This window comes from Lissotriton helveticus, chromosome 4_1, assembly GCF_964261635.1.
Source record: "Lissotriton helveticus chromosome 4_1, aLisHel1.1, whole genome shotgun sequence".
Classification (NCBI taxonomy): domain Eukaryota; kingdom Metazoa; phylum Chordata; class Amphibia; order Caudata; family Salamandridae; genus Lissotriton; species Lissotriton helveticus.
The window spans coordinates 2,041,527,590-2,041,544,124 of NC_136063.1; the positions used below are offsets into that span (position 1 = coordinate 2,041,527,590).

The window sequence follows — 16,535 nt, forward strand, 5'->3', positions numbered from 1 at the left end:
GTGATACCCTGCAGACCTGTGATCGAGACTAAGCCCCATCAGTGACCGCTACAGATGAACGACAGATTTCTTGGCTCTACAATTTCTGCAACCAGAAAGTCGCGAGGCTGAACAGCGATCATCAGCGTGCCGTCAATGGTACCTCCCAAGCAAGGCATTTGCTTCATCGGAAAGCGTTGCAGAGGAAAAAAGGAGCTGGTTCCTTGTTTGCCACAGAATGAGAGCTTCTGTTTGTTTGAGCTTTGTACCTGTTATGTACTGGTAACCTCTGACAGTGTACAGTCCCTTGAGCCCTTGGCCCGAGTTTTAGCCACACACACACACCTCTTTTCCCTTTGTTCCATCGGAAAGGCAGTGCACCCAAGGATCCACGTTTGGAAAAAGGCACTACATTCTGGTGCCCATGAGAGAGCAGCTTGAGCGTCCTCTGACACTAAATAATGAGTGTTGGAGTCTGAAAGTGCTGCTGATCTTGAGAGGTTGTTTCTAAGTAGTGCTTGGATCTGCACGAGATGTTTTGTGCCCATGATCGATGAAGAGCACATCATTTGTAGTGTCTGCCACAAAGAAGAGACACTGGTGCACTGCCTTGAGACATTGAGACTTTGTGAATGAGCTATGAGTGTTTGCCAGGAGGGCACTCCAACTAAGCAGTACTTTTTCTCATGAAAAGGCCTGAAATCGAGAGGCCCAACGCGAAGAAGACACTGGAAGCGGATTTGATGGACAATAGAAGCCTGCCAGGAGAGGCTTTGACGGACTCTGGGTATTTTCTGTGAGCTTGTATAGAATTGGAGTTTGGAAACTAATTTTTGCTGCTTTGCTGGCATTGTTTTAAAGTAGTATTCTGTTTAGAAAAAGCAGAATAAAGTCCATTTTCTGTGAAAGAGTATCCCCTTTTCACCTCAGAGCATTAATGAGGGTCACCACTGTTTCACTTGAACATATAATGAATTACAGAAATGCATAGGAAGACCTAAAATGTACTAGATCATTTTAGGATTTACTTTTGCTTAGGGTTGTGGAAAATTATGATTCATTTGTAATAGCGGTCACTACTTTGTCTATATGTTCTTAATGACGTGTTTTCTAGTGTTTATTTAAACATGGCATTGTCTTTATGGGTGGGATTGTTTTTGCTGCCCAATTCACATCTGTACACACCCCCCAACCTATGTCTCTTCCTACTTCCACTTCTTTGCATCCTGTCCAGATTTTACCCGAACACGGATAGTTAGGAGATCAGAGTTTACTGATAATTCCTTTTGTACAGTTTCTGCATCAACACCAGTTAGTAGTTGAACATCACTGATTGTTGGGCGTGTGGTCTTGTACCACATACTTCAGATAGAGGCATTCCCTATTTTGGTACTGCCATATATGGCCTTTGTGCTACTGCGTGTGTAGGGAGACCTGTCCCGAGAGAGTCGCTAGGTAATAGGATTATGCTTCAGTAACATCTTGAGGATTTTTATAAAATATAGATCTGGACTCAGACTAGCGTGAGTATAGATTATTGCCTATGTAAGGGCAAAGGGTGCGTCTGTGGTACTGAAAATTCTGGACTCGTGTAATAAACTTTGTCGTAGCATGACGATTTTTATATCAAAAGACCGAGAATGGCTAGTACACTATGTACAAGCATTTTCGTTATATTCCAGTAACAATTTCACCTCGAAATCGTCATTTTCGTTTCTGAACCCTTGGCTTCCATTTTGTGTACAGCAGCCATTTTGTGTGTTGCCCTTTACATAGGCTATAATACAGCTAAATTCAATTCCAAAGGCCACGTACACCTTGATTGACTTTTCTCTGACCTGGACAAGGTGGAACCATTGCCCCAGGCCGGACCTGTTTGGTCAGTTCCTCTCCCAGTGGCCGAGCAAGATAGCATCATGCCATAAACCTTTTCATCGCACACACACCCTGCCCTATCTTACTTCCATCTGTTCCTGTTCCTACCTCCACGAGCTATTTATGACATAGGCTGTGACCTTACTGTTTTGGGTTTATCCGGCCTTGACAGTTAGAGAATGTATGCATTATGTGGACATTGTTTATGGCCTGGACTTATCTTGAAAGTGGGTTTTGCATCTGTGTGCACGTTCTGGGAATGTACTTCAAAGCAAAAATGTGTGCCTAGGGCATAATACATGGTATAAAGGATCTGTGCTCAGACCATTCAGGAGGCTATCTCATTCAGTCGCTTTAGGTGTGACTGGGCGACGTAGCCTCACAATTAATTGTAATAAAGATGTCTTTTCAGATTCTCTGTTGATTTCTTTGCTGCTTTTGAATGGACTACTTATTGGTAAGACCCCTGAGAAGGAGATTGGGGATTCCTAATACGTCAGTACGATGCCCCTGAAGCATGTTCTTCTTCGGCTGCTGAGGCTTCCTCTTATTCAAAGTTTCCGCTGATGAGATCTGGTGTGTCGTCCAACTGCTGGGCTGCATCTCTCGACATCGAGCCAGACGATCACTGAGAGTAATGTTTGATCTGAAGGATCGACACGCTTCAGTCTCGCTCTTTGTGCTCTGGGGACAAGCACAAGTTACACACCTGATGTAGGTCCGTACGCGGATATTTCACGTGGAACAGGGGGCAGAATTTGAACTGAGTCGGTTTCATCGACCAGGTGCCGGACCGACGCGGATAGGCCGGTGGGCCACCCGAGAAAAACACAATCGAAACTGGAGATCTCTTGATGTCAAGTCAAACCATGGAGAAAACGGAACTCGTTCGAAAAAAATACAGTCTAGGGTAGAGTGGATTGCGCACCGTGGGGAACCAGAGGACCGATTCCGAAACGGAGCACAGCAATACCCCCCCGAACCCGATGGAGGAAAAAAACAATCTAACAATGGAGTTGATGCCCATAAGCACTATCACCGAAAGGAGGAGTCACCTTACCTCTTGACCAGAAAGACTTCTTCGAAGAAAAACAACTTGCAAACATTAGGACCTAACACTAGATGGCAGGAGTATGCAAAGCATGTGATCTACAGCTCACATGCCTCGAAAACTATGTTCTTGTAAGATACTGTGACTTATTGATTGCTTGACGGCGAATATTGTTTGGCTTCAATGCTTGCGGGGCATATTTAAACTTTTATTTTCAAATTACAAAAAAGTTTTGTAATCTTTAATTACAATGCAGTTTAAGAAACTAATTTTAAAAAAAAAACAACCATCAGGTGCTTCTCTCATGAAGGTGAAATACCATAGTTGGGCCTGTTCACCAGCAATGATAAGAGGTCATTCTATTAGTTATCAGATGTCATACAAAAGCCCATCATAACAGATGCATGAGCCAAATACATACACCTGTGACTTCTTAGTGACACTGGCAGTCCTGTAGGACTAATATGATAAACACAAAGGAGGACCAGAGGAAGTTTAAAGACTGGCAGAGGCCGATTCCCCACTACAATTTGAAAAACACAACAGGGGCACCTGGGTCTAGAGGTGTATTAATGGGGTTCTGGAGTGTCCCTTTCTTAGGACGATTCCCCTCACCCACCCGTGGGTGGCATGCTTCATCATTGGGGATCTCCTCCCTCTATGAACCTAGTCGTAGTGCAGGCTACAACCCCTCTCTCTTAGTGGGAGGAGCTCGGGGATGTTTTAATGGAGATGCTAAGGTATACTAAAACCTCTTGAGCTGGATGTGGTGAAACGGGAGTGAGATAAAGCTGTACGTGATTAAAACGGACTATGGTGTGCTAATCATTTAATCTGGCATTCCAGGTCAGGATTAAAACATGGGGCTGAGATAGAGGGCGATTCGATCTATCAAAGCAATCGGATGGTCGAAATGTTTCAGCCTAATACGCCCCATGGGGATGTAGCGGCTTTCATCAGGACCAGAGTGCAATGTGCACTTAGTTGAAGTGGAAAAAAGTGCACATTAACCAATACATACAAATACAACTAGTAGTTTGAGTGTAGGTTCACTCAACCGTAGAGTGTACTGGTCAGGAAACTCCCTAGAAAGAGAAGCAAAACTGCGTTTATAAAGAACATAGGTACACCTGCATGTATAAATGGCTCTATAGAGAGTACATATTACACCATCAAATCACATATGGTGTGGAATTTCACCTACCCGAGTAGTCGGGCAAGCGAACAGACACCTATAACCTTGGCATTACAAACTCAAGGCGGTATCCAATTCCTGTTTTGAAAGCATAAAGGTGGAGAAAAATGTGTATGAGTGTAAGACGTAGTGATACACGCACAGAATACACCATTATCTCACTCCTGTTTCACCACACCCAGCTCATCAAGAGGTCTTATTATACCTCAGCATCTCCATTAAAAAATCCCTGAGCTCCTCCCTCTCAGAGAGGGGGGTTGTACCCCACACTACGACTAGGTTTATAGTTCAAGGAGAAACACAATGATGGTGGTGGGGGTGATCGTCCTAAGAAAGGGACACTCCAGCACCCCATAAATACACCTCTAGACCCATGGGCCCTGTTGTGTTTTTCAGTCCTGTAGGACTCCCAGAGACAGAAAAGGCTGGTACCGGGTGAGAATGCTTCAAACCAGGCAGTGACGGGAGTGGAGTGGGCGTGGAGGTTGGTTGATAAGGGCAAATAATATTTGCCAAGCTGGGCTTGGTATTAGTGCTCCAAACCATTGCACATCACTTCTCCACATAGTGCAGTCCAAAGGAAAGTAGACACTTTGCAGTATTAGGATGACCGTATTGAGACACAGTCCTGATGGACTTCCATACCAAATTAAAGAGCATCACTTTTTTTTTTAGAACTCCTTTCTGATCTTGTCATCCAAACCATAAGAGCTTCTTGAAGGGATTCGGGAAATAGACTAATTTTCGACTTTCTTGAACATCCCAATAGTAAATGGACTAGTATGGGTGACGATCATCTAATACCTTTTAACTCATTCCCTACAAATGTCAGACAAAGGAATTACTGCTTTTCACCAAACAATGTACACAGTCTCCCGAACCATGTAGAAAAGTTACCATAACACTTAACCAAGAATATCTAGAAAGAAAAAAAAATAGGTTTTCCATTGGGTGAAAGCCTTTTAATATTCATAGGGACAAGAATGTGCAGTTTAAATGTATTTAAAATGGCTCTCTCTTTTTATCTGTAAGCAGCACCAACAACAATGAAACTTTAACATTGAACTTTGAACCACTTCTTGACTAACAATCATCAATTAACATTAATCAATGTTTCGGTCCTTTTTTCCCATATGAACCGATCATCTTTTTTATCAAGAATACTACTTAGGCCCACTGCATGCTGAGGAATGGAAATCAGTGTTTACCCAACAGGTCCCCAAATGATTTGCATACATCCAACAGTTGCTAATTGGTAAAAACAAAAAGGCACAATTCACAATTTCAAGAGGCTCGACAAGCAAAAAGAAGAAGGAATGTGAACGCTCAGGGGGAATATAAACCTAAGTGAATATGGAGTAATTGAACACATCTCAACCCAAATGTGCAGTTAAAACAAGGACACTGGACAAATGGCAAGTTCACTTTCTAAAATAATTGGGGGGAAATTTTGATACTCATTTGCAGTGGTACTGGCAACAATGGGCAGCCAGAACTTGTCAAGTTCTAGCCGGGATAGCAGGAACAGATGAGCCACTGATTTGCCAAACACTTCAACACATGGTTCAAATCACTATTCACCTTACGCCCCTTTGCAAATTTGCTGAGTATTCCCTTAAAAATATAATTATAGGGCCACTTAAGACTGGGGAAAGTAACCCTTTAAATAACAGAAAGAATGATGTACTCTTTTTAATAATACTGGAAACAAAACAATAAAGTGCCCATCCTACACTTGCTTTTCGTCCAAGAGTACAAGATAATAAAAATTAGATTAGAGCACATGATATATTTTTAGTGTATCTTAATGTTTCTGGGAGGTGCTGTAAATCAAATTTGCTAGTCCTTCAAGCATTGACATAACATTGACCAGTTTGTGTTAATTGCTTCGCAAAGGAAACCTCTGCAACTTTCTACAATGCTCCAGGCCACCTAAGGCTTAATCAGGAGAAAAACACTGAATATCACTATCCAGTACAGATAGGTGTAGTGCCAAACTGTATGCCAACACTAGCCCTTCCTTAACACATTATTACATGTGTATGGTCCATTACAATTGTACCGTTTTGCAACAAACAGCGCTATAAAGCAACTACATCCAAACTTGAGCACAAATGTCACATTATGCTATTCCAGGCCACCACATAACATAAGGCATGTCCATGCCACAGCACTGAACTTGCAATCTGGCTTTTCTAATGGCACTAAAATGTATAACCCTTTAAAGCAATGATGAAAATAAGGTATGAAAGAGTAACAGACTGCTCTCAGCGCACTCTTTGGAGAATGTACAAAGCTAACAAAACAGTCATTGAAGAGCCCTGCAAATCGAGGCAGTCACAAATTATAAATTCAACTATTTCACCACTAATACTTCATCTTGTGCTGTGTTCTACAACAGATTTTATAGACAGCTAGGAAGAAAAACTGTGTAGTCTACAGAGAATGTGGCATGTCGTTTGACATCTGGTCTCAAAACAAAGGTGTGGATGCGTACTTATGAACAGGGAAGTTTCTTGGTCAAAACCTGGAATCTTTTTTGCCACATAATCTAGGCCCTTAGCAGGCAATTTCTATTCTGAGATCATTACCTCCTCTATTAGCTTTCCCCCCAATAGAGCCCACCCTCCCACTTTTATTTCATTAAAAAAACAATATTGTCTATAGTCAAAAAGCAGCTTTTTCCCGCTTAAACATTGTTGCCAAAAGGGGTGTTCAGCGTGCATTCATAAAGGCCTGATCCATGCCAGATTTTCAGGTAACTACAGACCATGTAAATGGTTCCTACTAGGATCCAGTGTAGATAAATGTATGCCAGGTGGATGTCCTGAAAACACGGAATGGATCGGGTCCGGATGGATCAATGCCGGGCACCCATGCTGTAGACTGTAGAGTTGACAAAGTATTAAAGCAAACCCTTCTCACAATGGAACGAACAGTATTATTTCCAACACAAATATACACAATATAAACTACTCTTGGAATGCTGTGAATCTAATCGAAGTGTCCCTTGAATAAAGAGTAGATTTTGTCGTCTAGTGCAAGCAAGAAAAAGGTTCAGAACAAGAACCACAGCAAAACGTTAGTGTTTTAAAAACATGGATAGTGAAAAACATGGAACTGTTGTGATACTGCTCGTCATTGTATAAAAATAGACTTTCTTCATTATGGTTTTTCTAGTCATTCTTTCGGTCCTTGGCGTCTTTTGTGTCCTCCTCGTCAGTGTATTCGGTGGGCTCCTCGCCCTCCTTCAGAAGCTTTCCGACATGATGATATTTGACTGTAAAAAAAATATATATATAATTGCCGACTATGTATGAGCAGAAAGACAGAACAATAATTATGTAAATACTGTAGCGTTAATGGCTATTTAGCACAGTGCAATAAGGACAGTTCAGCCTGTACTGAACTCCAATAGATGAATGTCTGCAACTCCAAGCCCACTGCCCCTTGTGGTTGTTCTCAAAGAAATCTAAAAAGAAAGGATTGATAAAACTACCAGTTTTTTCCCCTTAAGATAGCCATGAGTTGTGGTTTCCAGCTATGCACAAGAGTGTACCACAGCATAAGAGTCAGGCTGAAGGTGGCTGGATGCAGAGGGGAACAATTTGGTTGCAATTGCCATGATGGGGCAGGGGTAAATTACTGGTTTCCTCGTACTGGGAAACTGCAGAATTGACACAATACTCCCATCTTTTTGCCGCATAGTTTAGCAAACCCTTGCCCATAATTTGGCTCTCTCCTGATGCGTAATTCCAGTGGCACTGATTAATACTGTAACCGACGGACCAGTAATCTGGCATCAATTTGTGACTTGCATCGAGATTACACCTGCCTTCTGCTCAGATCTTCACCCATGGTAGGTGGAAGCTGACCAACTGTACTGTCTGGAGATTCATGTCCACTGAATGCACCCAGCAACAATGATGGAAGGGTTGGGGCATTTAAGGAAGAACATAAACATAGAAATAGAACATAAAGTCAGACTTAACTATGTCGATGGTGCTGTAAACAGATGCCAACCCTCCTCCTACATTACCTTAATGAATTGAGCTTTCAGGACACTCCATGGAGAGTGCAAAGGGAGGTCTACACAGCAGAGGGAGGCCACACAGGATAATAGAGAGCAGCTCTACACACCATGAGGGAAGAGGACCATACATAACAGGAGGGCAGGCAACTATACCCAAAACACAAGGCAGGACACCTATAAATGACAGGACTAAGATAATTACTTATCACATGGGAGCAGGGAGAGCTATGAGCTGGATTGGGGTCAATAGGGGCATTAATGGTACGGGGCCTCATGCGGCATGAGATTTAGTTATCAAAAGCATCATGGCGTGAAAAAAAGAGAAGCCAGCCCCACAAACAGCGACAACCGAGGATACAAGAGGGGTGGAGGGTGGCAAGGACACAAATTAGAAGAAAAGGAAGTTGTTTGCTTTCTGAAATACAGCATACCCGAAGATCAAAAGAAGCTTAAGAGGAAGATGGGGTATACATAGGATTGGAGACATGGAAGGGCCATTCATGACACATACAGCACTGCCTGAAAGGAGGGCTTCTCATTCATAAAATGGGGACGGATGGGAAGTGGCCATAAGAGATAAGACTGTACATGACCACATTCAAGGGAGACTACATGGAAGGAGGCCCCTAGGTTAAACGACAAGAGCCTCGAGTGATGGGTGAATGTCTTGTGCGCAAAAAGGTACTAATACACATATTTCAGTACCAAGGCCCACGTTACATTCCAATAGGCGCTGCAATTATACTGCATCATTAGTAATGAGGGTTAAGAGACTTGAATAAAGTTACTAACAACTTTTCATTGCATTAGCTTCTGCATCTCAAGATAACGCTAGCCAGGAAAAGGTTCTACATTTATCTCAACTCCGCTGATTTCAAATGATTTTTATTAGGTTTTTATGTTATTCAATGCTGTGCAACACTGCAATACATTTCGACGAGCATTATTCCACTGTATACTTTAGAAGATATCAATTCATTAGAGTGACTTTGAAAATATATTGTAAATGACCATAAACAGGTGAACAGCTTCGAGTCATAAATGTTTGACTGAGCCAGGTTTATACTTTGCTGGTTTTTGGGACCGTATCAGCAAAGCAGTCTGATCCAAATATGATTAGATATTACTGAATATTTAAGGCCTCCACCATGGTACAAGTTGGGGTTTGGTCAAGATGGGAAACTCAAGATGGAGGAGAGAAACAAAGTGGAATACACGAGCGTCTAACATGGCTAGGCGCATAAATGAAAGGATTGGGGGTGGATGCACAGGCCAGGGGGAGCCCAGGAACATTCTGAGTATCTAACAGCAAGTAGAGCGAGCCCAGATCCTACCATGCGCCTTTGTTTCTCCATCAGTGGGGGAGGGCCTTTAGGGTTTTGTAGGGGATGATCACTGTGTATGTGAGGAGAGGAACGATGCCTGCTGCCCGACTGGAAAACAAAGACGACCTTTGGATGTATGGCTGGCCCCGGGTTTGGAGGGCGAGGAGGAGTAGGGAGATGGTTGTAAGTTCTTTGAATTACATTAACTTGGTGTCCCAGGCTGCTGATAAGGGGCGTCTCTGGATTCTTTGGGCTTATTCCCAATGAAGCGCAGAACTTTCTGTGTCACCCCCAACAGAGTAGAGCCAGCCTTTTACCACTGTAGGAAGGATGCCAGCTGTTGTGCAAGCCAATGCATGGCTAGCAGGCGCTTAGCCAAAAGAAGAGCTAGATTAGAAAAGCGCACTCCCACCTTGTGGTTTTCCCTCCTGGGAAATATGCCCAATGCTGTGGCCTTCCATGAGTGGAGTGTTGTGAGCTTGGTAGCGGTGGCTAATAGAGTGTGTGTTGAGTGCCAAAAGCCAGTTATACTGGGGCATGACTAAAGCATGTGTTGAAAGTCTACTGATTGGGCTTCACATATGCGACAGGTAAGGTTGCACATTGGGAACATACAGAAAATATGGAAGGTGCGAGGTAAGCTTTATGGAGTATCAAATATTGAATGATTTTAAATCGTGCGTTTCTTGAAATAATGTGGGGAGATTAGAGTGCCCGTGCTCATTCAGAGTTTTATAGGGAGCGCTCCAACTCCTCCTCCCAGTCCAGTGGGAACTCAGTATGTTTCTAATGGCTTTGTAAAACCAAGTGATAAGGTGCCGTCCTTGTCCTATGGTGTGCAGTGTATGCATCACTGTATGGGTGGGAGGCTCTGCATCAATCACGTCCCACAGTGACCCGAGGACTCCTAATAACTGCTTGTGTAAAAGAAATTCAGTCAGGGGAATGTTGTATTCCTGGCACAACTGATCAAACGGGAGTAAATGGGCATCTCAAAACAAACCCCCCCCACCATGTCAATGCAATGCTCATGTCAGGTTACCATCTGGTCAGCAGTCAAATGCCCAAGTGTTGTTGGGGAGTGTGTGCTTAGTGAGCTGGAAGACTCTCACCGAGCACCTCTGAGCTACTATCGCATGAAGGGATCACGAGCGGTGCAGCTTAACGGTGGGATGAAGAAGTTGTCTCACACCCAAGGTGAGAGTACCATCCCCTGCACTAGTTTCATAAAGATTGATTCCTGATCCAAGTGCAAGTCAAAAAAGAATTGCTGCTTAGAAAATACCGAGACGTTGACAAAGTAGTATAGTAGCCTGGGAAAGATAATCATCTTGGAGAGAATACTCTAGAACGGGCCAGCGCCAACTGTTGCCAAAACCGCATTTGAGCCTTGAGCGTCGTAAACGCCTACTGTAAGCTGCCGTCGAAAATATCCTGCTGAGAGTGGTAAAGAAGGACCCTGAGATACAGGCCTGCTGCTGTCGCCCAGCTCAATGGCTCTGTGCCCAGTCGGATTACATGCAGTGGGGCCTTGCAGCTAAGTGAGAAAGCATGTGATATCCCCTAGTTCACCCATAGTCCCGCTACATGCTCAAAGTCTAGAAATGCTGCCAAAATGTGGGCCACGTCACTCGTAGCGTCCCAAAGATATAGTAGCATGCTGCCCGCATATAGCGACACTACATGCACTGTGCGGTCAAGCACAATGCCTCATCGCCCTCCCCAATTGGAGTCGCTGCACCAAGGACTCCATGGCAAGGGTAAACAGGATGGGTGAGAGGGGACCCCCCCCCTGCCGCGGCCTATTGAGGCGGAGATCAGCTTGCCTACTTGTGCTCGAGAAGTAGGGTTTGGGTACAGCAGCTTTGTATAAACTAAGAGATACCACATTTGTCTCTTAGAACATCCAACAAGTAGTCCAAGGATAAGAAGTCCAACACCTTTTCTAGGTCTTGTATGAGGCATGCCGCTAGGGGTTAGCGCAGCAAGGCCTGATCCATGATGTGGAAAAGTTTGCTGATATTATGTGTGTTATGACCTGATACAAATCCGTTCTGATCTGGATGGCGTTCTGATCTGGATGGATCAGTGTAGGTAGTAACTGCACATATTGCTCAGCTAGTACCCTTCCAAGGATTTTATAGTCTGCGCCCAATATAGCTATAGGTCTGTATGAGGAGAGTTGGGAGGAGTCGCTGTCAGGTTTGAGCAAGAGAACTAAAAGACATTTGAGGAGATGCAGATAGCTAGGTCTGTAGTAAGGGACTCACTGTAAATTTCAACCAATTTGGGGACAAGAAGGATGGATAAACAGTCCTAGTATTGCAACAATAGGCCGTCCAAACCAGGGGTCTTATTTCGGGCAAAATCATGTATTAAGCTTTTCACCTCGACTATGGTAATCAAGCTGTGAAGCTCCTCGCGTACAATGGCAGTGGATGGTAAGAATAAGGATCTAGAAATTATTGAACGGCCTCCGGGGCGTGGCACTGGTAGCGCCCAATATGATGCGGTGTAATAAAAGCAGAATGCTCGCTGTACGTCTACTTGGGTTCGCAGGGGTGGGGCCCCATCCTGTGTGAATTCCTTATTTCAGTGATTGGCATCTCCTCAATCAGAGACTCCACTGAAGTGTGCAGAGGTCTCTATGGCTTGTAATATAGAGTCCAACTGGGTGGTGGAGTCTTGAGCTGGCAGGGTCAGCGGGGGCCCTTGGTCCCGACGGTCTGGTGAACGAAACTGACCTCTGTGTGCTTTGAGCCTGCAGATGGTGGTAGGAGGTTAGCGGCACTTCTACATCAATATGGTGTGCCTATAGCTGCTATTAAGATATCGCACAGGCACTTGTACACAAATATTCATCTCAACTCCATAGTAGAAAACAGTCTTCTGGAGTTGTCTCTAACAGAACCCGCAGAACAGTCCATTATGGTTCCATCATAAGCGGAACAGAATCCACTGGTGTCTCACCTTAGTGAACAACCACCGACATCAAAAGAATGGTTACACCGCAGGCCCTACTGGGCACCGGACATTTTCCCAGTGGGCTGGCAGGATGGGGATTGTGTCACTGCTGGTGAGGGTCGGGTTTTGTTGCTGGGGACGGGCAGTTGACATTTCCTGTCCGCAGAGTTTCCGACCTTTAAAAATAAATAGTGGAGGACAAATGGTTTTAAAGTATGTTTCAAAGACATTGTTTTTGCAATTGGGCAATTCGGTCTCCTGGCAAGGTTGCCACAAGCAGCACTGATCTTAAGGGCATTGGGAGGGGGATGTGGTGGTAGAGAGTGAGGGCTCTTCTGTGGCTTGACTCAGAGAGGCCAGAACATATAAGATAAAGAATCTTCAAAATTCAAAACCACTTATTTCTTTATAATGTGGTCTTAGAAATACATTTTACTTCAGTATATTAAAATGTACCATTGCAATGAGTGGTAATTATTAAAAGTTTCAGATTCAAATCATGAACTTGAAACTCCACCCCATCTGCTCTGATGATGATACTATTAGTGAACTAAGACATAAATCAGTTATCTCGTCCGTATGGTCCAACTCCCAGGTGCCTGCTGAGTTTGGCATTCCACCTACACCAGTTAAATCAGCTAGGAGCTTAGGAGTGATCTTTGATGACTCACTGACATTTTCAAGTTATATTCGTTGAGTTATGTATTCCTGCTTACACATCGTTAGAACAGTTGGAATGTTTTTCCTTGTATCCCAGTTTCCTCACAGAAAACACCGATCTTAGCTCAAATGTCTTCTCGCCGTGACTGCCCCAATGCACTCCCCTAGGAATCAGTCAGGCATCCCGGAATAGATTACAGGTAGAACAGAATGCTGTGGACCACCCTTTTTGTAATACACTGAAACATCATTCGGTTACCAAGGAGCTTAGTTACATTGGTTGGCTGTACCGAAGAGGGCTATGTTCGAAGTGCTTTGGCTTGCACACTAAGCTCTCTGCTGTACCCTGTACATAGAGACACTGCTAGCCTTGTAGTATTTCCAAGTCTTCTTTATCAGTTTCATGTCCAAGTAGCAACAGTCTTCGTCCAGCCATGTACCAGCCCCACCAGGAGCAGCCTGCCCAGCTGCTCAGCCCATCTCCAACTGTCACCACTCATCCACACAGGAACCCGGGCATTCCATTCCTCACAGTCACACCAACATTCCATTACCATCTCTTACTCTGGCTGAGCAGCTAGGAGACAACTAGGCTGAATAACATTAACTATCACAGTCCGGATATAACACTCTCCATAACAGAGGTCCAATATTTCTAGCATCTAGGCTCTATTGGTGTACTCCTGGATGCCATCTAAGAACATGTGACAAACGTGATGGTTTCAAAAGTGAGACTTAGCCGCTGGGGAGCTAAATCCTTCCATTTCTTGATGACAAAACTCTAGAACTCTTTGGCACTGGAACAGCGTCTTTGAAATACCAAACTTTGTTTAATAGAAAATCCATAAAGACATGGTTATTTACACTATGAACCTGTTTGCTTTCTTCAATAACTTCTTTGACTTCGTTTGTTGGTTTCCAGCTCCAAAATGGTAGTCGAGTACTATGCAAGTTCTTTCCATCTTATCTAGCACCTTATACATGGCCTACACAGGGTTTTACTATGGAAAGAGTAACATTAAAGCCTGTTGTTTTTGTGAGGCACACACACCGATCTGATGGTTTTCCAAGATGCTCTCGTAAGGATGGAGTTAAAGGGGGTACTTGCCTAGGATCTAGTGCTAAATTTGCGCTTGTAGTTGCTGGTGGGGGCCACTGGCACTCATTTTTATGGACCGGCAGATATTTTTCCCGAGAGCAAGAGAGAGAAAAAAAGAAGAAGCACTAAGTGGAAAGATGGTGAGAGGGAAAGCTAGAAAACCATTCCAAAGGGAGAAAGCAGGAACTTGCATAAGTGAGATAAAGGGGCAGGGAGTGTCTGGTACTGAATTAAAGAAGTATGCTTTAGATGGAAAATTATGCAGACTTTTAACAGCATCGGCCATAGGCTTCTGAGCAAAGATTTGGGCGCCTGCACTCATTTTACAAATCAAAAACGGCTAGGATCACACAATGTGGCCAAGTGGAAGCCACGACTGATGCAAGGTTCCCTGGTTTTACATTGTGCAAGTCAGCCAGTACATGGTTATGTCATTTGCTCTCTTGTTTTAGATCAAAGCTATTTGAGTTCAATTCTTTGAGGCGCTAAATTAGTGCAGTGGGTTAAATACATCCACGCTATGCATGTTTCATAAGGACTGGCGGTAGTAGAGTTTGGGGAGGGTATGTCGTAATGAATCTGCAAAATGAAAAACTTTCAAAAGCAAAAAGGTTCATAAGTCCAAAATGTTGACACTGCATTTTTTTAAATTATCCTGGCTGGAGTCAAGAGCACAGACAAGTGTAATATTTAAAGTCAATACCTGAAAGCAGCCCATGTAATGGTAAGACAAATGCACTTACAAGAAAACTGTGCTTCCCAGTCACTCAAGGTCTCTCGCTGAGTAGCAGTAAGGTCAGATAAATCGTCATACGTATCACGAAGGGCCTCCTTATCCAGGCAGAAGGTAGCCAAGCCCCTAGATGCATCCTTCCCCGCAAACACACCATAAGGACCTTCTGTTAAAGGAACAAAAATGTTGTGTTTATTATGCTTTTCATAAATTCAAGAACTTTAGCTCACTTAAGTCTTGGCCCAAAGCTAAGTGAGGCTTTCCTCTGGCCATAAACCTGCAGGTTCAAACTCCAAAGGTGGCACCAAGAAAGCCAGCTCATGCTGAGCACAGAACACAGTGTGTCTAATCATGGAATGCTTTATTGACTTTTCAGACAGGTTTTGCAATACAGAATGGGTTAGAAGTGACTGTGTCTAAACAGCTTTTAAGTATGTTAAACATTACCAACACTACTGATCTCAAACATTAACTTCTTATATCAAAAAGGTGTGCGACCGAAAAATAGTACTTTAGATTAGTAATAATATTTGGATGGCCAGTTCTAAACCACTCCATTATATTCCACAACATTTTAATCACCTAATGCAAATTAAACATAATAAGTGTGGGGCCTGCTTATTTATTGATGGTAGAACTATAGCTCACAATGAATATATTTATAGGTGAATCATAAACCTCGGTGAACAATGTGATAAAGAATGCAATGTTCTAATGTCCGTCCATAGGTGTAAGCCATTTTGTGCAGTTTGTTCTAAACATTAACAAGGTGATTGTAGTTAAATGTATTACAACAGGGCAGCGTTTAAATGGTTATTGAGATGTTGATTTAGAAATATGGCATATATACTGTAGGAAAGTGGACTTTTGGCACCAAACTATGTATGTCTGCACCAATCTCAACAATCGTCCACCCTCAGGCAGATGAACCTGTGTTCCTGAAGATCAGTTCTGTCTACCAATTTGGACCCCATGGTTAAGGTACTATGGCCTCGAGGAGGATAACGAGGAGATGAACAGCAGCGGCTCACTGTTGTGATCCCGTTTCGAGATGTAGCAATGTATATTTATGTTTCCCAGATACGATTTGTTAACATTGTAATGTATGTTATGATGAGTACTCCATTAAGTGTAATGCATATGTTATTAAATGCTGGCAATTGCTGTGTTAATAAAAAGTTTTTTAAAAAAATCTGTCTACCAATCAAGTGAGAGTACATCAGGACCAACCAAAGCTGCACAGGACCAATACTCTGGGTCCCGGACCCCTTGCAGCAAACGCAGATTATGAGAGTCCAATCTGGGCTCCCACTGCACAGAGACCGAGCAGCCATCAAGGGATGTCAGCACCACAGAGACCCACTTACAGAGTGGTCCAGCTGTCCTCATTTTACACTCACAACCAGTGAAGACAGACAACTGCTAGGCCCTAGACCACAAGAAGCCCAGCTGACCTTTCTACCCTGCACCTGAGTTTGCAAGCCCGGGTACCAATGAATTGGCTGTGCCCTCTTGTCCCCAGGATTCTTGTGATGTGATCCCTCTCGGCAGCTCCAGAACATGTCCCCAAGTCCCTCTCTGCAGTCTTTTTCTAGGTGACCAGCCTTCTTTTCACCAGTGT

The 16,535-nt window shown here is 43.5% G+C and overlaps 1 protein-coding gene across 2 annotated transcripts in view; it reads right to left on the bottom strand.

Annotated features, from left to right (window-relative positions):
• Positions 1–5,040: 5,040 nt before the first annotated feature.
• The window catches only part of PGRMC1 (progesterone receptor membrane component 1), a 60,863-nt gene continuing 49,368 nt past the window's right edge, over positions 5,041–16,535 (bottom strand). For both annotated transcript variants that reach the window (XM_078688687.1, XM_078688688.1), the window contains exons 3-4: positions 14,925–15,080; positions 5,041–7,380 (exon numbers count right to left, since the gene is read on the bottom strand). In XM_078688687.1, coding sequence (XP_078544813.1) covers positions 7,277–7,380; positions 14,925–15,080 — 260 coding nt within the window. In that variant the 3' untranslated portion in view covers positions 5,041–7,276. The remainder of the gene's footprint in view (positions 7,381–14,924; positions 15,081–16,535) is intronic.